The sequence below is a fragment of the Lithobates pipiens genome, unplaced genomic scaffold, assembly GCF_037356315.1.
Source record: "Lithobates pipiens isolate NorthernLeopardFrog02 unplaced genomic scaffold, aLitPip1_a1.2 Scaffold_13, whole genome shotgun sequence".
In the NCBI taxonomy this organism is placed as follows: domain Eukaryota; kingdom Metazoa; phylum Chordata; class Amphibia; order Anura; family Ranidae; genus Lithobates; species Lithobates pipiens.
In genome coordinates this window covers 458,449,689-458,473,465 of record NW_027507718.1, presented here as the reverse complement: position 1 = coordinate 458,473,465, position 23,777 = coordinate 458,449,689, and the positions used below count along the sequence as shown (strand labels likewise).

At 43.3% G+C, this 23,777-nt stretch overlaps 1 protein-coding gene across 1 annotated transcript; it reads left to right on the top strand.

Annotated features, from left to right (window-relative positions):
* Positions 1-1,089: 1,089 nt before the first annotated feature.
* Positions 1,090-20,164, top strand: CYTL1 (cytokine like 1). The gene is made up of 4 exons (XM_077477797.1): positions 1,090-1,309; positions 1,386-1,430; positions 15,974-16,102; positions 17,788-20,164. The coding sequence occupies exons 1-4, from the start codon at positions 1,166-1,168 to the stop codon at positions 17,866-17,868; spliced, it is 399 nt and encodes a 132-aa protein (XP_077333923.1). The 5' UTR covers positions 1,090-1,165; the 3' UTR covers positions 17,869-20,164.
* Positions 20,165-23,777: the final 3,613 nt, after the last annotated feature.

The window sequence follows — 23,777 nt, the reverse complement described above, 5'->3', positions numbered from 1 at the left end:
TCTTCTGCACTTTATAGCACTTTTCCAAAGGGTGTTTTGTTTGATCCTGCACTGGATTCCTGCTGATCCCTTTGCATGAGGAAATTTTTGGGACATTTATATGGACTATCATTTTCTATTTCGCTTATATTAAGTGTCATTATCAAATCATTAAGTGTCACGTATTAATTTGTATTTATTTACATGGTAATTTTATTACTAGTTTAATCATTTCCATTTATGAACTTATATTTATAAATTTTCACTTATGAATTTTTATTTATTTATTAAATCATTTTTATGCACTTTATGATAGGGTCAATATTAATCAAATTTTTTTTTGATCACCAAATTTTTTTGATCATAGCTTTACACTTAAAATCTTCTTTAGCGCAGCTCCTTATAGTTGTTGATTGTTTTGTGTCGTTGTATAACGATTTGAGCTGCTGCTCACTGGGTGGGTTTAGTTAATAGAGCAGTTTTTTCCTTTGTACCTAGTATATGTATGTATGAATGTGAGCTAAGGACCTTAGATTGTAAGCTCCTTGAAGGTAGGGACTGATGTGAATGTACAATGTGTATGTAAAGCTCTGCGTAAATTGACGGCGCTATATAAGTACCTAAAATAAATAAATAAAATAACATATAATAAATGTTGTAAAATGTTATACAATTAATGATATAACTGAAATATAACACCAATGTATCAACTTACTTTGAGAAGTTTAAATTATTCAATAACCATTTTAGTTGCTCTTTAACCAGAATATAGCAATCATTCTTCATCCAGTAAAAGGTGAAAAAGTAGAAGTAGTTTGCAGAATGAAAAAGCTACATCTCTCTTTGCTTCAGTTTTCATAATTCACCTTCAATAAACCGGGACTGAAAGAAGCCCAATTTATTATTTACAGATGTGTCCGCAGAATTACTTCTGTGCATACGTGTTTTGGTAATTGTATTTCAATCTACTTTTTTGGAAATGCAGAAAACTTGTTCCTGACATGGCTTGAATGTAAATATTCATCTCAACTCTTGGCATTACGCCTAGAACCCTTTTTTTCCCTCTCTCTCCCTTCGATTCAGCTGTCTGTATAAATTGTTGTTGACTGCCTGTCTCTGTGTCCATTGATTTACAAACCGCAGCAAGAGCCATTAGCAGCCCTCTGCTGACATACTGCAAACAGTAATGAAGCTTTTTCTGAGTTTCTTAGCACTTAATATATTGTTTCTGTTCACAAACTCTGCTCCCCCAACGTGCTACTCAAGAGTGGTCGCTCTGAGCAAAGAGATCACTGAATCTTACAAAACTCTGCAGAAGTTTTTACCCACTGTAAGTAACTGGAGGATAATGTGGGCACCTTGGAGTAACACAAGATTTCATTTCTAACAGCTATTGTCTGTTACAGGGACCATGCAAGGATTCTCTTCCAACTCTGTACCTGGACATACATGTAAGTACTCTCATTATATATATATATATATATATATATATATATTTTTTTTTTTTTTTCGTTTTTTTTAGATACAATATTTGTCATAACTCGCCACCTAATGTTCTCTCATTTTTGCTAAATGTATTTTAATTGTTAGATTCGAATTACCCATCACAGCAGGGTATAGTACTTGTATTTGTGACACCATTTTTTTTTTTTTGACTTCTTTTTAAATAAAATTTCAGCTACTTGGGTACTTGACTCTAAAAGTTGGTCAAACACCAGCAGAATTTTGTTTGCCAATTTTTAAGGAAATTCAGAAAACGCATTTATCACAGCATTCAATAGCACAAATAATAATACAAATGTGGACTAGACAAATTTTGTATGAAAACCCTAAAAATGTTATTTGATTTTCATGCCAGTGTTTTGAATTCTACTTTCTATTTCAGGATGCACATTTCCTAATCCAAAACTACATTCACAGTAAGAATTTGGGGTTTTGAGTCAGTGAACACATATTTGAAACCATATACAGGCATACCCCGCTTTTAACCACTTCCCACCCGGCCAATGCATATATACGGCCGGGTGGGAGCCGTCTACTCCTGATAGGACGTTCAGGAACGTCATTCAGGAGTAGCGGGATCGTGCCCGCGCAGCGGCGCGATCCCGATGTGCTCGTGTCACCCGGACACGGCACATCTCAGATCGGCAGGAGGGCTCTGTGATTGGCCCTCCTGATCACATGACGGCCGTGTCCAATCACGGCCGTCATGTGATGTAAACAAACAGCCGGTTGCTAGGCAATCGGCTCTCCTCTCCTCACACGGAAGTCACCGCTGAGGAGAGGAGAGCAGAACGCTGCAGCCGGCTGATGATCAGTGAGTATGGGCTGCTTTTTACAGCTTTTTACTCACTGATCATCAGTGTAGTGTAAACACACAACACACCACACAGTACAAACACAGTCCCCACATATGTCCCCAAAACACACATGTCCCCAAAACATACATGTCCCCAAATAATAAAAACACATGTCCCTAATAATAAAAACATGTCCCCCACATATGTCCCACTAAAATCACATGTCCCAATGATTATCTGCACACATATGTACGTGATCACCTGCACACATATGTACATGATCATTTGCGTACATATGTCCGTGATCACACAAACCAATTATTATACACTTAACGGAATTTTTTTTACCAAAAACATGTAGCAGAATACATTTTGGCTTAAATTTATGACAAAATTTGATTTTATTGGATTTCTTTTCAAATAGAAAAAAGAAAATATTGTTTTTTTTCCAAATTTCCGCTTTTTTTGCGCTTATATCGCAAAAAAAAAAAAACGGAGTCGTGAATAAATAACACCAAAATAAAGCTCTATTTGTGCGAACAAAATGATAACAATTTCATTTGGGTACAGTGTAGCATGACCGCGCAATTGTCACTGAAAGCGCTAGAGCGCTGAAAGCTGAAAATTGGGCTGGGAAGGAAGGGGGTGAAAGTGCCCTGTATTGTAGTGGTTAAGTACACATTGGGGTTTATTTACTAAAGCTGGAAAGTGCAAAATCAGGCTCAATTCTGCATAGAAACCAATGAGCTTCCAGGTTTTATTGCCAAAGCTTATTTGAACAAGCTGGGGTTAGAAGCTCATTGGTTTCTATGCAGAAGTGAGCCTGATTTTGCACTTTCCAGCTTTAGTAAATAAACCCCATTGTGTACTTAAAGCGGGAGTCCACCGGGACTCCGCGTTTTTTTTTTTTTTAAAAGCCAGCAGCTACAAATACTGCAGCTGCTGACTTTTAAATAGTGACACTTACCTGTCCAGCGCGCCCGCGATGTCGGCACCCGAAGCCGATCGCTCGCTCGTCTGTCGGGTCCTGCCGCCGCCATCTTGGGTATGGGAATCAGGAAATGGAGCCTTTCGGCTTCATTTCCCGGTTCCCTACTGCGCATGCGCGAGCCGCGCGTCGCAATCCGGACGGTCCCCGCTGCCTCTGGGAGCTGTGTGTTTCCCAGCAGGCAGCGGGGCACTTGCTGAAGGGGGCGGGCGCTTGCGGAAAGGGGCGTAACGTACGCCCCTTTCCGCAGAGAGCTAGCCCGGAAGTGGGTGCAGTTACCTGGATTATCCAGGTAACTGCACCCCCCTCCCCCCTGAAAGGTGCCGATTGTGGCGCCGGAGGGGGGGGGATTCCGATGAGCGGAGGTCCATTTTAGGGTGGACGTCCGCTTTAAAAGTGGGGTATGCCTGTATTTACTTTCCTTTTATATTGATGCTTTCTAAAGCAATAGAGTCTGCTTACATTGCAAAGTTTGGAAATTGAACATTCACTAAAGCCCCATACAAACGGGCCGAATGTTGGGAGACATTGGCCAGTTTAATAAAAACTGTTTGGCATTTGTCTCGCGTGTATGTCAGTCGGTTCGCCACCAGCCGACCGACTCCCGTTCAGAGCGCTGTTTGGAGTGGTCTGGCAGGGGGGGGCGCCCCCCTGTCGGAACACAACAGCTCAGCGGGGGAGATCGCTGTACTAACATCAGATCATTAGTACAGAGGCTCCGACCAAAGCTGTCAGTTTTTGTTTTTTTTCATTCAACCCAAAATGTTAGTGTGCCCCAGGCTTCAGTATAGTGAAAGAAAAGCCATGTTTATATTGAATACCTAACTATTTGTTTGGAAAATTAAGAAAACCGGAAGTTTGCTTGCGTGTGATTGGATGATTGAAATTAACAAAGCTTCACTTTATTCACTAAGGGAAGTGAACATTCACTTTGAAAAAAAAAAGAGTATACACTTTCCAGAGTGAACGTTCACTTAGCTAAGTAAACAGTCTCTATTCTTTGAGGTGAATCAATTGTATTGACCTGTATAGTGAAGTAAAAGCAAAACACATAAACCAAGTCCTTAAAGTGATGCTGTCAGATAATCATTTTTTGAGTCAATTGGTTAGATTTCTATATTTTAGAAAATGGAAGACTGGAAAAATGAACCAGTGTGAATACCCAACTGAGTACAGGGTAAATCAAATATTGATTTTGTCTTGGACATGATTTGATTTAAAGTTTCCCCTCTCAAGTGAATATTCTCTGTTCCTAAATAAATCAACCCCAATATATTTAGTAACCATAAAGAAAACACCAGCCTAGTGCATTATCTTCGGATAACTTTGATTAATAAAATGCAATAATAAGTGATATACTCATAAACCAACATAAGTAAAAATTGTCAGAATAGATGCAGCTTCGGACTCCTGGTACATCACATCACACACTGGATCAAGGTCCTACAGGCTAACGTAGTAAACCAAGGATATTAACCAAACACGGCAGCCACCAGCACACCGGACAAACAAACAGTGAGATAATATGTTGCACTCTGGGACTGGCTATACAACATTAAATACAGGAGGTATGGGATGGGTCACAGAACAGGGCAATAAGACAAGTCATTATAAAATACATCCATATAGGGATAATAGTTATGCTGTCCTTAGGAGGCCACCAGGTAGAAGATCTAGAAGAGACTCTGGAATAGGGATGAGCTTCGTGTTCGAGTCGAACATACGTTCGACTCGAACATCGGCTGTTCGCCCGTTCGGCGAATTCCGAACGTTATGGGTCGTTTGCGCCAAATTCGTGTGGTGCTCATGGCCCAAAATGCACTGCGTCATCGCAGTGCATTGCTGGCTCATGATTGCCCAAGCATGCACTGTGACCCCGCATGCTTGGCCAATCACAGCGCCGGCAGTGAGGAGAGCCATGATTGGCCACAGGCAGGATGCATGTGGCCAATCATAGCTCAGGCTGTGTAGTACACGCCCCACACTATATAAGGCCGCCAGCGCGGCGGCCTTGTGTAGTGTGTTGGCATCTGAAGCAGTTAGTGGGTGCTCTGTGTACCTTCAACACAGTATACACCGATCGTTATCGGCCGATTTTTTGATCTTGCTCTTCTGTAGTGGTTGTTGTCTGCGTGCCCTGACCGCAGTATACACCGCTATATTCACCTCACCTATATAGCTAGCGATATATCTATCTTTTATAATAGAGTTTGCAGTCAGTGTTAGGAGCTTGTGCATGCTGTCTGCTTGCTCTGTACCCAGTACACACCCCTATATCCACCTACATAGCTCTTCTCTATTTGAGCCATCTGCCATCTGCAGGAGTTATTGGAAGTTGTGTGTGCCTCCAGCACAGCACAGTATACATCTGTATTTACCCTTTATTGCTGGTGTTCTATAATAAAGGCATCTGCAGGAGTTAGTGGGTGTTGTGTGCCTCCAGCACAATATACACCTGTATCTACCCTTTATTGCTGTTCTCTAATAGAGCCATCTGCAGGGCTTAGTGGGTGTTGTGTGCCTTCAGTACAGTATACCCCTTTATCTACCCTTTATTGCTGGTGTTCTATAATAAAGGCATCTGCAGGAGTTAGTGGGTGTTGTGTGCCTCCAGCACAATATACACCTGTATCTACCCTTTATTGCTGTTCTCTAATAGAGCCATCTGCAGGGCTTAGTGGGTGTTGTGTGCCTCCAGCACAATATACACTACCCAATTGCTGTTTTACCCAACTCCCTTCAGGCCATTACCATGTCTGGAAGGCCAGCAAGGAGAGGCAGACAGGCACAAGCTGATAAAAGAGGGCAAGCAGGCTCTGTGTCTAGAGACAACAGTGCTGGTCATGGACGCGGTGCATCATCATCAGCACGTGGCCATGGGACACGCTTGTCCTTCTCGGCAGCTGGACATGTTGAGCCGCAACGTGCCAACGACTTGGTAGAGTGGATGACCAAGCCCTCTTCATCCTCCTCATCCTCTCTCACCCAGTCTCAGGGTACTAGCAAAGCAGCTGCCAACGCATCGTCTTCCCTCGTCTCAATGTCATCATCAGTGACTCCTTCCCTAGACCCACCACGTCCTCCTGAGGAGTCTCCTGAACTCTTTGAGCACAGTGTTGGGTACATGCTCCAGGAGGATGCCCAGTGTTTTGTAGGCTCTGATGATGACACTCAGCTATAGGAAGGCAGTAGCGTGAATGCAGAGAGAGGGGATGCTCAAGAAGGACAGCAATCTGGCAGTCATGTTCCACAAGCTGCAGCATACTGCCAGGTTTGCTACAGCGATGAGGGAGGGAGGGGATGATGAGGGCACTGACTCCACGTGGGTGCCTGGTAGGAGAGAGGAGGAGGAGGAGGAGGAGGCACATGTCCAACGAGGCAGGATGCCCTCCGGGGGCCAGCTTAGGGGCAGCACACCGACTGAATCACACCGCAGAGCTCCGCCTGTGCAGGGCGCTGCCTCTGCGCATTATTCTAAAAGTTCTTTGGTGTGGGCCTTTTTTGAGACGAGTGTGATAGCGTGGCCAAAACATCAGCCGCTTGGGCACCACATGCTTGACCAGACATATGTTGACCTGCCATGCAGCTCGTTGGCAAGCGTACCTCAAAGACCAACACCAAAGAACAAAGCGGACCTCTCCTTGCTCCTCATCAGCTGGCATCTCCAACCCCACTAGGCCTTCAGTCCTCTCTGAAACCTGCTCTGAGAGGAATGAAGGTGTAGAATTAGGTGTGTCACAGCCAAGTGCTTCCGGGCACTCTGCTAGCAGTACACCCACGTCCGATTATAGCAGGCAAATGTCCCTGCCCCAGCTGCTAGACCGGCGAAAGAAGTTCACTCCCAGCCATCCATATGCCCAGCGGTTGAATGCTAGCTTGGCTAAATTGCTAGCACTTCAACTGCTGCCTTTTCAGTTGGTAGACTCGGCCCCCTTCCGTGAGTTTGTACAATGTGCGGTTCCTCAGTGGCAGGTCCCCAAACGCCACTTTTTCTCACGGAAGGCGATTCCGGCTCTCTACCGGCATGTGGAAGGCAATGTCCTTGCCTCGCTGGACAGGGCGGTCAGCGTTAAGGTGCATATTACTGCTGACTCATGGTCCAGCAGGCATGGACAGGGACGTTACCTGTCTTTCGCGGCCCATTGGGTCACTCTTCTGGCAGCTGGGAAGGATGCAGGACAAGGTGCAGTAGTGTTGGAGGTTGTTCTGCCACCACGCCTCCAAAATGCTACTATTGGTTGTGACACACCTCTCTCCTCCACCCCCTCCTCTTCTTCTTCCTCCATGGCCTCTTCCAGGGCTCTGTCCTCAGAACCAGTGGTGCTCCGTAGGTGTTCCAGGGGCTACGCAAGTACGCAGGCAAAACGATGCCATGCCGTGCTTGCGCTGGTTTGTTTGGGGGACAGGAGCCACACTGGTGCGGATGTTTTGTCAGCTCTGCAGGGGCAGGCCAAGAGGGGGTTGACGCCAGCTTAAGCCAGGAATGGTGGTTTGCGACAATGGCACCAACCTCCTCTCCGCCCTCCGACAGGGACAACTGACCCATGTGCCCTGTGTAGCTCACGTGCTTAACCTGGTGGTTCAGCGGTTCTTGGGCAGGTACCCGGGCTTGCAGGATGTCCTGAAGCAGGCCAGGAAAGTCTGTGTGCATTTCCGCCGATCATTTAATGCCTGTGCTCGGCTGGCTGAGCTCCAAAAGGAGTTGAACCTGCCCAAGAACCGCCTTATATGTGACATGCCCACTAGGTGGAACTCAACGTTGGCCATGCTGCAGCGGCTGCACACGCAGCAGAGGGCCATCAATCAGTACCTGTGTGACTACGGCACCAGGACAGGGTCAGGGGAGCTTGGTTTTTTCTCACCATGCCAGTGGGGCATGATCAGGGATGCATGCACTGTCCTGTCACCGTTTTGAGGAGGCCACAAGGATGGTGAGCAGTGACAGTGCATGCATCAGTGACACTGTACCTCTTGTCCACCTCTTGGAGCATACGCTGCATGGAATAATGGACAGGGCACTTGAGGCAGAACAGAGGCAGGAAGAGGAGGACTTCCTTGCCTCTCAAGGCCCCCTTTATCCAGACAGTGTTCCTGCTGTGCCACCCATCATACAGGAAGAGGATGAGGAGGAGGAAGAGGAGTAGGAGGATGATTGTGTCAGCATGAAGGTGGAGGCTGGCACTCAGCATCAGCAGCAGCAGCAGTCTTGTAGGGATGATTTACAGTCCCAAGAAACCCGTGGACTTGTACGTGGCTGGGAGGAGGTAGCTGCGGATCATGTTGTCCTTAGTGACCCAGAGGACTCCGGATCGAATGCCTCAGCTAACCTACGCTGCATGGCCTCCCAGATCCTGCAAAGCCTGCGGAAGGATCCTCGTATTCTTCGGATCAAGGAGAGGGACCATTACTGGCTGGCCACTCTCCTTGATCCACGGTACAAGGGTAAGGTTGCCGACCTTATCTTGCCATCGCAGAGGGAGCAGAGGATGAGACATCTCCGGGAGGCCTTGCAGAAAGGTCTGTGCAACGCGTTCCCAGAGACTGGGAGGTTACAAACTCCTGGTCCTGGACAACGTGTTGCTGAGGCATTGGTCAGAAGGAGCGGTGGAGAAGGTGGCCGTCTGACTGATGCTTTCAGACAATTTTTTAGTCCGCAGCCCCAAGGTATGATCGGTTCCAGCAACCATCACCAGCGTCTGATTTACATGTTGCAGGAATACCTAGGGGCAAGGTCAGACTTGGACACCTTTCCCACCAAAAATCCTCTGGGTTACTGGGTCTTGAGGATGGATCACTGGCCAGAGCTTGCACAGTATGCAATTGAGCCACTGGCCTGTCCTGCATCCCGCCTTCTTTCGGAACGCACCTTCAGTGCTGCTGGTGGCTTTTTTACCGATCACAGGGTGCGCCTGTCCACCGAATCAGTTGATCGACTGACCTTCATCAAGATGAATCAGTCTTGGATAACCCACAGCTACCAAGCACCTGAAGCTGATGTAACCGAATAATATTTTTTGAAATATCACATCCCTTCAAGACTGCCTATGCTGATACTGAGTGACTGTCCTGTTATGTTGATTGTCTATCCTCTTCCTCCTCCGCTGATATGTTGGAAGAACATTTCTGGTTCTGGGTGATGCCATCAGCCCAATTTTTCTGCCCCTGTTTAACAGGGGCGTTTAATTACAATTTTTGATGCAATGCTTTGCAGCAGGGCTTATTCCTGCAATAAAACTAGAGTATATGGGAGAGGTTGCAGTGTGGTGGCACCAGCACCAGTGCCTAAGGCCCAATTTTTCTGCCCCTGTTTAACAGGGGCGTTTAATTACAATTTTTGATGCAATGCTTTGCAGCAGGGCTAATTCCTGCAATAAAGCTAGAGTATATGGGAGAGGTTGCAGTGTCGTGGCACCAGCACCAGTGCCTAAGGCCCAATTTTTCTGCCCCTGTTTAACAGGGGCATTTAATTACAATTTTTGATATAATATTTCACAGGGGGGCCCGTTCCTGTGCCCACCCAGAGTAACTGTGAGGACTTATAGTGTTGTGGCACCAGCACCACAACCAAAGGTCAATTTTTCTACCACTGTTCAACAATGGCATGTAATTACAATTCTTGATATAATCGTTCACAGCAGGGCGCTCCAGCACCCACCAAGAGTCACTTTGAGGGCTTACAATGTTGTGGCAAAACCAACACCTTGTTCCGCCATTTCTGCAGAGCATATAGGGCAGGCCCCTACTTTCAAACATTCAACTTACAAACATCTCCTACTTGCAAACGGAAGGAGACAACAGCAAGTGAGATGGAAAAAAAGATGTACGACAAAACAAATTATACAGGGGTGATAACCCTTCCCTATGTTTTCCAAAAAGCTTAAAAATTGTTTTTTTGACTGGAGCTACACTTTAAAAATGTACCAGTTGAAAATTACAAACAGATTCAACTTAACACAACAAACCTACACAGTCCCAGTCTTGTTTGCACCGCCTGTATACTGCTGTTCTGAGTATATAGGGCCTGGGGGCCACACGCATTTCCTTTTTTTAATATGGGTACGGGGTTCCCCTTAATATGCGTACAAGACCCAAAGGGGCTGGTAATGGGCAGGGAGGGCTACCCATGCCATTTTTCTCAATGATTTTCAACCATATTGCAGGAACCAGATATAACATTAAAACCGCAAGCAGTTTTAAATGATGTTATTTCCGTTTAATGTCATTTTGTGCAGGGACTGTTCTAAACACGGGAAACACGTGGCACTTCACAGGCATACTACAGACACCCCCCAGGCACGACATTTAAAGGAATATTTCACTTTTTTTCACTTTAATCGTCATTAAAATCAGTGCTCCCGCCAAAACGGACATTTTTAAAAACATTTTAGGCATTGACCCATGTCCCCTGGGGCAGGAGCCAGGTCCCCAAACCCTTTTTAGGACAGTATCTTGCATATTAGCCGTTAAAATTAGCACTTTTAATTTCGAACGTTGGAGTCCCATAGACTTCAATGGGGTTCTAAAGTTCGTACGAATTTGGGGTCCGTTCGAAAGTTCTGGTGAAAACCGAACTGGGGGGTGTTCGTCTCATCCCTACTCTGGAACATAAAAACAGACAGAAAGCAGCACCTTCTAAGTGTAGCAGGTAAACAATTTAATAAGTAGAAGTAAACATGAAAGCACTTACAAATGAGCAATAGTATCCAGCATTGTATATGTAAATCATCTGCACTGTCCCAGAGCGGTACTTGGTCTCCCTTGCAGATGGTAATAATCCATGATCAGGCTGCAATCCGGCCTCACTGTTGGCTCTCAAGGAAGCCAACATATGACAATAATAAACAATAACAGAAATAGAGAGCTACAGTGCCTTGCAAAAGTATTAACCCCCTTGGCTTTTCACCTATTTTGTTACATTACAGCCTTTAGTTCAATGTTTTTTTTAAATCTGAATTAAATGTGATGGCTCAGAACACAATAGTCTAAGTTGGTGAAGTAAAATTAGAAAAATATATACATAAAACAATTTTTCACCACCTTTGTTATGAAGCCCATATAAAGCTCTGGTGCAACCAATTACCGTATTTATCGATGGATAAAATGCATTTTTTCCCCTTAAAATCAGAGGAAAATTGTGGGTGCGTGTTATACGCCGATCCCCAGCCGATTGTGAGCCACTCGGTAGCTTTTGGTCGCTTTTGGCTGCTCTCGGCGGCTTTTGGTCACTATTGCAGTCCCGCATGAGCCGCCGAAAGCCACTGAGAGCGGCCGAGAGCAGCCGTAAGCCACCAAGAACGCCCGAAAGCTGCCAAGAAAGGCTGAGAACCTCAGAGAATGGCCAAAAGCATCCGAGAGCGGCCGAGAGCTACTGAGCGCCGCCGAGATACACAGAACATCCGGCTCTGTATCTCGGTGGTGCCATTTTTAAACAACAAGGCTGCAAATGACACTGACAAGGCTGCAAATGACACTGAAAAATCTGCATGAAAAGGCTGCAAATGACACTGACAAGGCTGCATGACAAGGCTGCAAATGACACTGACAGGGCTGCAGATGGACACTGACAAGAGTGCAATGATGGACAAGGCTGCAGATAGACACTGATAAGGCTGCATTGATGGGCATTTAAATAAGTTTTTTTCCTTAAACGTCCCCCCTAAAAGTTTTTTTCCTTAAAATCCCCTCCTAAACTTGGGGTGCGTGTTATACACCGATAAACACGGTACCTTCAGAAGTTACATAATTAGTGAAATGATGTCCACCTGTGTGCAATCTAAGTGTCACATGATCTGTCATTACATATACACACCTTTTTGAAATGCCCCAGAGGCTGCAACACCTAAGCAAGAGGCACCACTAACCAAACACTGCCATGAAGACCAAGGAACTCTCCAAACAAGTAAGGGACAATGTTGTTGAGAAGTACAAGTCAGGGTTAGGTTATAAAAAAAAAAATCTAAATCTTTGATGATCCCTAGGAGCACCATCAAATCTATCATAACCAAATGGAAAGAACATGGCTCAACAGCAAACCTGCCAAGAGACGGACGCACACCAAAACTCACGGACCGGGCAAGGAGGGCATTAATCTGAGAGGCAGCAGAGAGACCTAAGGTAACCCTGGAGGAGATGCAGAGTTCCACAGCAGAGACTGGAGTATCTGTACATAGGATGACAATAAGCTGTACGCTCCATAGAGTTGGGCTTTATGGCAGAGTGGCCAGAAGAAAGCCATTACTTTCAGCAAAAAACAAAATGGCCCATTTTGAGTTTGAGAAAAGGCATGTGGGAAACTACATGCTACAAAACTACAAATACATACCAAAATGTATGGAGGAAGGTGCACTGGTCTAATGAGACAAAATTTTTACTTTTTGGCCATCAAAGAAAACGCTATGTCTGGCGCAAAGAACACCATCCATGGTGGTGGCAGCTTCATGCTGTGGGGATGTTTTTCAGCAGTCGGGACTGAGAAACTGGTCGGAGTTGAGGGAAAGATGGATGGAGCTAAATATAGGGATATTCTTGAGAAAAACCTGTACCACTCTGTGTGTGATTTGAGGCGAGGATGGAGGTTCACCTTCCAGTAGGACAATGACCCCAAATACACTGCTAAAGCAACACTTGAGTGGTTTAATGGGAAGCATGTAAATGTATTGGAATGGACTAGTCAAAACCCAGACCTCAAACCACTAGAAAATCTGTGGTCAGACTTAAAGATTGCTGTTCACAAGTGCAAACCATCAAACTTGAAAGAGCTGGAGCAGTTTTGCAAGGAGGAATGGGCAAAAATCCCAGTGGTAAGATGTGGCAAGCTCATAGAGACTTATTCAAAGCTACTTGGAGCTGTGATAGCCGCAAAAGGTGGCTCTGAAAAATATTGACTTTAGGGGGTTGAATAGTTATGCACCTTGACTTTTTCTGTTATTTTGTCCTATTTGCTGTTTGCTTCACAGAAAAAAAAAAAAACACTTCAAAGTTGTGGGCATGTTCTGTAAATTAAATGATGCAAATCCTCAAACAATCCATATTAATTCCAGGTTGTGAGGCAACAAAACACGAAAAATGCCAAGGGGGGTGAATACATTTGCAAGGCACTGTATATTATCTAGCCATTTAAATGAACCTACCATACTTACAAGAAGCAACCAGTAGAGGCGGCGCATGCGCGTCGGGACCCTTCAGGGTCCCATTTAGGTGTCATGTTACATATATGCATATAAACGCTCAAATACTAGTAATATATGCAATATAAACATTGCTAAATTATTTAAACTACAAGAAGATACAATAATAAAAATAAACTAAATTCATTATTAATTAAGGATATTGAATAAACTGAATGGGATTAAATATATAATTATATTAAAGTTATTTATAAAAAAGTAATCCAAAAAATCTATAAACTTAATTAATCCAAAAGATTTTTTATAAAATACTTCATCAATAATAAAAAGGGGGGAGGGCAGCTATATTTCATTAAGCACTGCAGCCCTGGACCATTTGGATGTCCAAAGACCAGAGCACTTTTTTGGGATTAGGCACTGCGTCTCTTTAATTACGATTTCCGCGGTCCTGCAGCGTGGCTCCCAAAATATATAAAAAAACGTTTTTTTTTCCTCAGTTTAGGCCGATACGTATTCTTCTACATATTTTTGGTTAAAAAAAACCGCAATAAGCGTATATTGATTGGTTTGCACAAAAGTTATAGCGTCTACAAAATAGGGCATGGTTTTATAGCATTTTTATCAAGAATTTTTTTTTACCAGTAATGGCAGCAATCAGCAATTTTTATCATGACTGTGACATTATGGTGGATACATCGGACAATTTTGACACATTTTTGGGACCATTCACATTTATACAGCGATCAGTGCGATTAAAAATGCATTGAATACTGTGGAAATGTGACTAGTAGTGAAAGGGTTAATTGTGTAGGGGTTAAGTGTGTTCTAGGGAGTTATTCTAACTGTGGGGGGGAGGGGCTACGTGTGACACATCACTGATCACCACTCCCGATTACAGGGAATGGTGATCAGTGACAGTGTCACTAGGCAGAACGGGGAAATGCTTGTTTACATTAGCATTTCCCCCCTTCTTCCTCTCTGCCATCGGTTTAGACATTAATGGCTGTGTGTTGAGTTATTTTGAGGGGAAAGAAAATTTACACTGTTATACAAGCTGTACACTCACTACTTTACATTGTAGCAAAGTGTAAATTCTTCAGTGTTGTCACATGAAAAGATAGAATAAAATATTTATATGAGGGGTGTATTCACTTTTGTGAGATACTGTATCTTTAGATATCTATTGTAAAGTTTGTGGGGTTGTAGCTCCACAGGACCAAGTCCGCTTATATTCAGCACAAAACAAAATACAAAGGAACATCCAGTTCATGGATGAGACGTTATCCCAGGGTTAGCACAGTCCCAGTCGGTTGTTTGGCAGCTTCCAGCAAACTTGCAGCACTCAAAACAGGTGTCTCACCACAACTCCTACTCACACACCATCACATCTAGTACTGCTTCCTGTTTTAAGTGCTGCTTCCTGTGGTTCTTAACCCTGTGGGGACTGGAGTCCCTGTAGTCAGGAGTGGTAATTCTGGGTCCAAAATACTTCTTTGCTAACACAGAGAGAACCATGAGTCAATCCTGTCCTTAATATGGTTATCCCAGGAATTCCTCACATCATCTCGGGTGACCCCCTGAATACTCCGACAATTCTATTAAAGGGACCATAATCCAAATTCTGGTGCCACATAGCAGCTGTCCAGGACCCAGCCTTGGCGTCCTGTACAATATATATATATATATATATATATATATATATATACACACACACACATAATATACTTACATGGCGCCTGGGTAATAATGATGTCACACTCCTTCCAACAAGTTCCCAGGAAATACTGAGTAGCCCAAATCTCACACCACTTGCATTCCATTTAACTGATCTGTGCCAACGTGTTTTAAGCTGGACTGTAATATCGATCGGTACAGTGAGAGGGGAGAGGCAGAGAGATGGCAGCAGCACTGTGGGCTGGATGTGTGGTGCCCACAGTGCTGCTCAGTGCAAATAATCTGCAGTGCTCTGCCAATACTCTGTAACACTGTGCAATACTCTACCAATACTCTGCAACACTGTGCAATACTCTACCAATACTCTGCAACACTGTGCAATACTCTGCCAATACTCTGCCAATACTCTGCCAATACTCGCCAATACTCTGCCAATACTCGCCAATACTCGCCAATACTCTACCAATAAATTTTAAAAGAAACAAATAATTTTTGTTTGTTTTTTACCGAATTTTCTGTCTTTTTTGATTAATAGCACAAAAAAAAAAAAAAAAAAAGAGCGGTGATTAAATGCCACCAAAAGAAAGCTCTATTTGTGTGAAAAAAAGGACAAAAATTAAGTAATTGTGTAATTGTCATTCAAAGTGTGAGAGCACCGAAAGCTGAAAATTGGTCTGGTCAGGAAGGGGGTTTAAGTGCCCAGTGGTCAAGTGGTTAAAAGGAGACTATAGCTCCATCTACTGGCTAAATTGAAACAATATTCATATGCAATATTTGATATTTATTTGACTAAAATAAAATAATTTATTTATTTATTACTATGAAGTGTCTGATAGTTTGGCTGGAGAGGCTTAGCAGTAAAGTATCTATGCATTTACTCTAATAGTAACTGTTTACTGTTTCAGAATTCATGTGTAATGACAAAACTGCGCAACTTTGTCTCGGCTCCAAACTGTGGAAGACTACCAAGGGTGAAGGCTTTAATGAAGAAAGCAAGAAATCTGTACAATATTATGAATACAGCTTGTAAAAGAGTAGGTTTCCACTAATTAAATAATAACAAAAATTAAATGCTGATTGACATTTATAAAGCTGGGTTTTGGAAATGAGGAGATGGAATTTAATTGGCTAATAAGGCCAGCTGCGCATTCTGTAGCCTATGCCAGCTTTCATAAAAAAATAAAGAGCCAGGCCACTCTAAATCACCAGAGCATTGAAACATTCTGGTAGATTTGAAGCTCCTGCCACTCCCTTCACTTTGCTTTCGCCAAAGAGGCACTAGATATGTATGGGGATGGTTGGGGGTATGCTAGCTTGCATGTGAAGGGGTGATTCATTTAAGTCAGTTTTAATGCACACGAGGAAAAAAAGAATTTGGAAACATTAGTTGTCAGGCCCAGTTCACAACACATTGCCGGTTCACACCAACCTTGCCCAGCACTGTTCCAATACAAGACAAGGCAAAAGACAAGGTGGTGGTAGTGTGAGCTGGCAAAAAAAGTATAGCATGCAGTACTTTTTTTAGTGTAACATAGAATGGTGCAATCCACCTGAAAACTTTCACAACCTAATGACACTCAGTCTAAAGAAATCCTTACTGAAATAGTAATTATGGAACTGATAGAAGCTTTTAGAATCTTGCAATTCACACATGTGCTATGACATACTTGTTGGCAGGTGCAGTTAGCTTTCCTGCCACTAGATGGCTATATTGCCATTATGGCATGGTAAGGTGAAATTTATAAGCGGATGTTAGCTCCTGTAGTGATGTAGTGGGTGGAGCTTTTGCCCATATAAATGCCAGCCCTGGGTGGGGCCCAGTGAGTAAGGGGCATGGCAAATCCCACGGACACCCAAGAGCTGCAAAAATGTTACCCTGTGCTGAGCTGATCTAAAGAGACCTGTGCAGGGCTGAATTCACATTGAAAGTGGCACGGATCTTGTAAGAACTAGCTGTAGTCACATTGTTTACCCCAGACCTTCTTCTGCAGGTCCTGTAGAGTGGAGCATAAGGCCTTGGGGCCTGGACAGAGCCTCCTAAATGTGAGTGACAGTGAAACCTGGAAATATGAGTCATCAGAGAGTGTGCCCAGCTTGGCAAAGCTATAGATTGGACATTGGGGAGAGAGTGGCAGTATACTAATGAAAGGAGCTTGCCCCCTGACCTTCAGTCCTTAGTATACCTGGGGAGGTGGTCCCAATTCTATGGTGCTCCCAGGGAGAGGAAGGTAGAAGAGAAAGATGGCTAAAAGATATGTACTTGTGCTCTGCATTAAAATAAATGAGACATGAAGCCACAGTAAAGTGTAAAATGCATTAATTTGAGGACATTTATTTATAACACGTGTAGGCCCATGGTCAGGAATGTGTGATCGGGCCTCTCGCAAGAGATATTATTATTATTATTATAATACAGGATTTATAAAGGGTCAACAGTTTGCGCAACGCATTATTTCAATATGGTGGCTAGTTACAAAGGCAGGAGAGTAAGTGCTCAATCCAAGAAGAAGCAGGGTGGGACTGATACAATTTGGAGCCAACATTTGCCCGGCTGCAAGTATCCCTTACATACTAAATGGAAAGGGTAAGAGGATATTTGCAATTTAGTCTAATCTAATGGTAAGGTACTTCTAGATAAATGGGGGCAGGCATGGTTTGTCAAAATGTACTGTTTCCCTTTAAATTTATGTTTCTCCCCCTTTCTTTTCCCCGTTCTCAGGACTTGGTCTTCTTTACTGATGATTGTGAAGCTCTTGAGCATCTGCCAACTCCAACGCCTACTGCAGTCATTTCCAGATAAAGTGTTCAGCACTGAGAAAAGTTATGACGTTTGGTGGCTAGAAAAGCCCTTGATACTGGTAGACACACTAACTTCTTAGAACTGAAACTTCTGTCTGGTGAGTGAACAATGGCAGACAGTGTCCACAGGAACCTATTAAATCTAAGTGACCATTAGGAAACACAAAGAAAGTTTCTAAAAAGAAAGCACATAGTTCACTAATGGTCTTTGATGGATGGACGGTTAGAAGAGAAACTATTATATTTTCATCTTTTGGACATCTTGTTCAACATTCTCTTACTCTGTACACCCTGGAGTGTATGTAATATCATAAGAAAAATAATTGGATAAAATTGTACTCTTGCTCGTCTTCCAAGATTCTTCTTATCCTTGGAAATAGCCTTTGTAGTCTTAAAAGCTCATAAATTATCTTGTAATTGAATAACTTTTGCCACCAAAATGTATCAATTTCAGAAAACTTCAGTTCTTATCTTATTTTATTTCTTGGTCGATAAATGCAGTAAATATGTCACCCTTTTGTGTTCAGCTCTCACTATTGACTTTTAAGTAAATACAACAGTTTTCTTTTAGTAATTTTCTAAATAAATGTATCATTGTGTTTGAAAAGCGTGCAACTATTTATGGAAAAAAAATATGTGAATGGGTTTATTCTTTCCATTCTTAATATGCTGGAAAATGAAGGCTACAAGAGAGCGGGAATGAAATGATAAGGGATTCAAAAGACATTGAGTGAATTGGGCTTGGATGGGAAAACCTGCTTCCTCTTCTCGCATTAAATCGGTAACATTACAAATCAGAAGAAGAAAATTCCTGTCATACCACAATGACATTTAATTAAAAAAAAGTCTAACTTATGTCTACCTGAAAAAACCTTGCACCTTTTATCATTATAAATCAGTACTTCGGAGCCAGACAAGTGACTATACCTAGGCAGGATTGGACCATCATGGAACAATAATGTCACCCATCAACTGCAGACAAGAGAGCATTTCCTTAGTCTCCAATGCCCTGTTTTCACCTACTGATGCAACACTTTCCGGCAACTAACAAGGTGTGAGAAAGGGAAAGAGGTGCTTAGCTGTGTGAGACAACATACACTATATTACCAAAAGTATTGGGACACCTGTCTTTACATGCACAGGAACTTTAATGGCACCCCAGTATTAGTCCATAGAGTTCAATATTGAGTTGGCCCAATAACAGCTATAACATCTTCAATGCTTCTGGGAAGGCTGTACACAAGATTTAAGAGTGTGTCTTTGGGAATGTTTGACCATTATTCCAGAAGCACATTTATGAGGTCAGGCACTGACGTGAACAAGAAGGCCTGGCTCACAGTCTCTGCTCTAATTCATCCCAAAGACTCTGCGCAGGCCAGTCAAGTTCCTCCACCCCAAATTCACTCATCCATATCTTTATGGACCTTGCTTTGTGCACTGGTGTGCAGTCATGTTGGCACAGGAAGGGGCCATCCCCAAACTGTTCCCACAAAGTCGGGAGCATGAAATTGTCCAAAATGTCTGGGTATGCTGACGCCTTAAGAGTTCCCTTCACTGGAACTAAGGTGCCAAGCCCAACCCCTGAAAAGCAACCCCACACCATAATCCAACCCCCCCTCACCCCCACCATATGATTTGGAGCTGTGCAAAAAACAATGTATTACTATTGGCTGAGAGCCCTGATCGGGTGCTGATCATCAGACCTTTTTCAGTCATGGCTCTCCGACAGAAGCTGCCAAAACATCCGACTTCCGCCAAAACAGTTTCTATTGAAACGACTGATGCCACTCAATATTCTGTCCGTGTGTATGGCCCTTTACTCAGCACCGTCACTCAAGTCTTTACAAGGCACACCTGTACCCCATTTTCAGAAGGTGGTGATTACTGGCAGTCCCCATTATTCTCTGCTTACAGGTTTATTTTTAGCTACCAGCATGAATCTGATGGGGGTTGGAGGTGCAGGCACCGTATCATTGCGGAACAGATCTTTTCATTAACATGCATGTTTCGATCCACCTGATGTACCTGTTTATACCTGCAGAGGAGACCAGAGCAGAGCATATACAATGCAATGGCTTATCTCAGGGTGAGGCCACAAAGTCATCCAGTAAAGCTGAACCCAGAAGAAGGATTCTTCTCCCAAGATTTGGTTAGGTTAGGTCTCCCGAGGATGTATAAGAGCCTACAGGAATGTGATAATTATTTGATCACGCTGCATCAAGTAGGAGAAGGGCACCTTATGGCTGTGAGACCCTTTTGGAAAACTATAATAAAGCACAACATTCAGTAACACACAACTTGCTGGTGATTATTTATTTGCATATGATTTAAATTTTTTCATGCACTTGGTGAAAATTAAAATAACATTTCATAAAGTTGTTCTACATGTAAAAGAAATTGTTGTTTTTATACTTTCAACAGAAAATTTATTTTCCTCCAACTGTGATTGCAAGCTTCAGTGCAGTTTCTGCTTACAATCAGAAAATAAATAGTGCATATAAACTGATATTATCTGTTTATCCAAATGTTTATGGGTGTTAGCCATCTGGCCAAAAAAATACCAAAACCCAGCTATCAGTACAATTTCTCTGTAAGGTCACACCAAGAGAGCTGTGGCCCCCTAGAATAGGCTGAATATGACTGGTGGCTGAGGGAAACATCTAGTAATTATAAAGTTTAAACATAAAAAAATAAAAAATAACAACAAGCATGTTATATTTACCTGCTCTGTGCAATAGATTTGTAAAGATCATCCTCTTCTGAGGTCCCCCCGCCAGAGCTCCTTGCTCCTCCTCTTTTTTAGTGTACCACTATAGAAAGCCACTTCCTATGCTGGCACATCTGCAGGCTTGATCCTGAGCTGCGTTACCTGCATCTATAGACACAGACAGCACGGCTTTGCCCTGCCCCTCACTCCTTCATCACAGGATTCGACTGACAGGAGTGGAAGTCAATGACTCCTGCTGCCTCAGCAAAGCCTATGAGAGCTGGGAGAGCCGATGCACACTGGCACAGCTCTGGATCGAGTGAAATTCTGGATAATTTAACAGTCCAACATAAAGTAGTTGCCAATCTAGGGGTTACAAAGTCACCTGGCTTCCTTCCTTCAGCAGCATGACTGCTTAGGCCTTAAAGAGGAAGTAAACCCTGATGGGTTTACTTCCCCTTTGATTCCCTGCAAAGGTAAAGCAAAATGGACTACTATGCATTGCATAGTAGCCCATTATGTGCCACTTACCTGACACAGGAGCCAGTGAAGTCATCGCTGTCCCCTGTAGTCCAGAGCATCCATCTTCTCGGTGGGTCGCTCCGCCGCTGTCATTCAACGAAGCCGTGATGATGTCACTGCCGCGCATGCGCACGGGAGCCGCCACTCGCAGCATGCGTCGTAGACAGCGGTGCCTGTCTTTCGGCAAATATCTCCTAAACCATGTAGGTTTAGGAGATATTTCTTAGACCTACAGGTAAGCCTTAATCTAGGCTTACCTGTAGGTCAAGGTGGTTTGTAAGGGTTTACAACCACTTTAAGGCTTTCACTGTCAGAGCCGTGTTTGCATTTATTGCACACAAGCTCACAAAATCATTTTAGGCCTGAAGATTACATGAACCCCCCAAAACATTATATATTTTATGAAAGCAAACACCCTAGACAATAAAATAGTGGTAATTCACATTTTTTTATGGCACAAGATATTACTGCAAATACACTAAAGTTACTTTTAGGGCACACAAATGCAATAAATTACCCGACTTTTGATAAAATATAAAAGGTTGCACTGAGTAAAAAAAAAAAAAAAACCCAATATGTCAAACCTTAAGGGAAAAGAAAGAGCTAAGTAAGGCAAGGGATTAACAACGCACCTCATCCCAATTGTAACAGATAGGGAGGAACGGAAGGAGAAGGACGGGACTGTTACGGTGCTAGTAATAGTTAGAAAAAAGTATATAAATGTTTAGATAAAAAAGAATGTTTTATTAAATGTAGTAAAAGCGATCAAGAGAGTACAAAAAGATCAAATTTAACAATATACATATATTGGCTGGCATACAGAGCAATATATAAAATCCAACAAATAGTTTGAATAACCATATTCTTGGCAGTTCAGATGGAAAATTCCCGACATGTTTCGCCTATTGTTAGGCTTCTTCAGGGGAGCCAATAATTGGTGGAAGAGAAATTGTTTTGTTTAAAATACAGAAAAGGTTCACTACGAATAGAGAAAAACAAAACAGAATTAATGGAGACGGTCATATACAAAAGCACACTCTTAGTCCTCAGCATTGCCCAGGTGTCTCAAGGGACCAATCAATACAGAGTAAAACAAATGGTATGTGTGTGTCATTGGAAAGTATAAACTAATAATACCTACCAATCTAAAACAGATGCGTCTAATCCCTAAGAAGAAGACCCCACCCGGGATTGGGAAGCGAACCGATCAGAGATAACCGCCAATGCGGTGACTGCAGGAGACAAAATAAGCGAACAGGCAAATCTAATATTTTACCATTTTTACAAGGAGCTTAAAAAAGCTTCCATAGAGATTAGGGTAATTAATAGATTGAAAAAGTCCATTACAATGAGGAATAAATTCAAAACATACCTGTGCTGAGTTAGGTGTATCATGTGTTACACATGGGGGACTGGAAATTGCACAGAAAAGGGTCCTTGAAATTGTTTCTAGAAGCCCGTGAATTGATCTTGATTGTAATGGGGTAAAAAAAAAAAAAAAAAAAAAATATTCAGATGTATAAAAAGAGCCCTAGAGCAGAGCAAGAGGAAAAAAGGTAGAGGGGAAAAGGAAATTGGCTGGGCCTTATGCTCAAAAAGTAGCTTTTAATCCATTAGAATGAATCTTGCTTACCAAAATCGCATAAAAATGCAGTCTCAATTGTAGCTGTGTTCTACAAACAGCAACCCAAGCGTACCGCACAGCAGACAGCAATGGAGCCACACCATTCAGGTTCCGAGCGGAACCGCCAGAAAAAGAGGAAAGTGAATCTAGGGTATAGAAATGACCAAATCAAATTTAAATGGATTAGACAAAAAGGGAAGGAGAGAAGGTTGGAACAGCTACGTTGTCTGCGTGGACAAACTCCGCACTTGTTCTGTAAACTGACCTTACGGCGATGTCGACTCACAAGGGCTCGGCAGGGCGGACAGACCTGCAGTGTTGGCGGACGCCTTTTTATCTCCCTCATCATCCGGCGTCTAATTAGCGATGTCGGATGTGAGCGGACAGTGGATGCGGAACAGCGCATGCGCGCGCACCCGCGTCACACAGAAGGCCTACAGTCCCCATAATGCCTGGCGGCGGCGTCTCCGTAACCAAGGAGACCGGGACGCCGCGACAGGCAATAACGGGGAACACGGGAGAGACACTCAAGAGGGCTCAAAAGAGCCCTGTGAAGACTGTCAATCCAGGGACCCAGTGTGGCGAATGCGCTCGCCCAGCAGCCCGCATATTGACAGGTCCAGCTCCCACATAGCTGGACCTGTGTGTCCATGCAGGCACCCATAATAGGCGGAAACAGAGTGATCGGACGCGCCCCCCCCCACAAGGAAGGGGCCCCCACGAAGGGAGGCAACCTAGAAACAAATGACTAAGAGGAAACATAGAGACAATATATGACACTGGAAACAGTGTGGATTGGTCTAAATGGTTGACAACCAAAAAATGGTTTTGTGGTCTGAGTTGAACTAAATCCCTTGAGACATATGGACAAAAATAGGAAGGAAGAACTGTGCCTGTCGGCCGACTCCATACGGATTCATAGATGTACAATGAAACAATAAGCAAGTTGTAATAATGAATTTGAACAGATTCATACGACAGAGCGTTAATGAGGACAGCTACCTTATACATGAAGCATAAACAAAAAATCAATAATATTTAAAGTGTAAAATGAAAA

What these genes read in the sequence shown, in the direction of transcription:
- CYTL1 (XM_077477797.1), top strand. Translation starts at nt 1,166, where the DNA reads ATGAAGCTTTTTCTGAGTTTCTTAGCACTTAATATATTGTTTCTGTTC. An exon ending in CTCTGTACCTGGACATACAT is followed by an intron (nt 1,431 to 15,973) that starts GTAAGTACTCTC and finishes TTACTGTTTCAG; the next exon opens with AATTCATGTGTAATGACAAA. An exon ending in TGAATACAGCTTGTAAAAGA is followed by an intron (nt 16,103 to 17,787) that starts GTAGGTTTCCAC and finishes CCCCGTTCTCAG; the next exon opens with GACTTGGTCTTCTTTACTGA.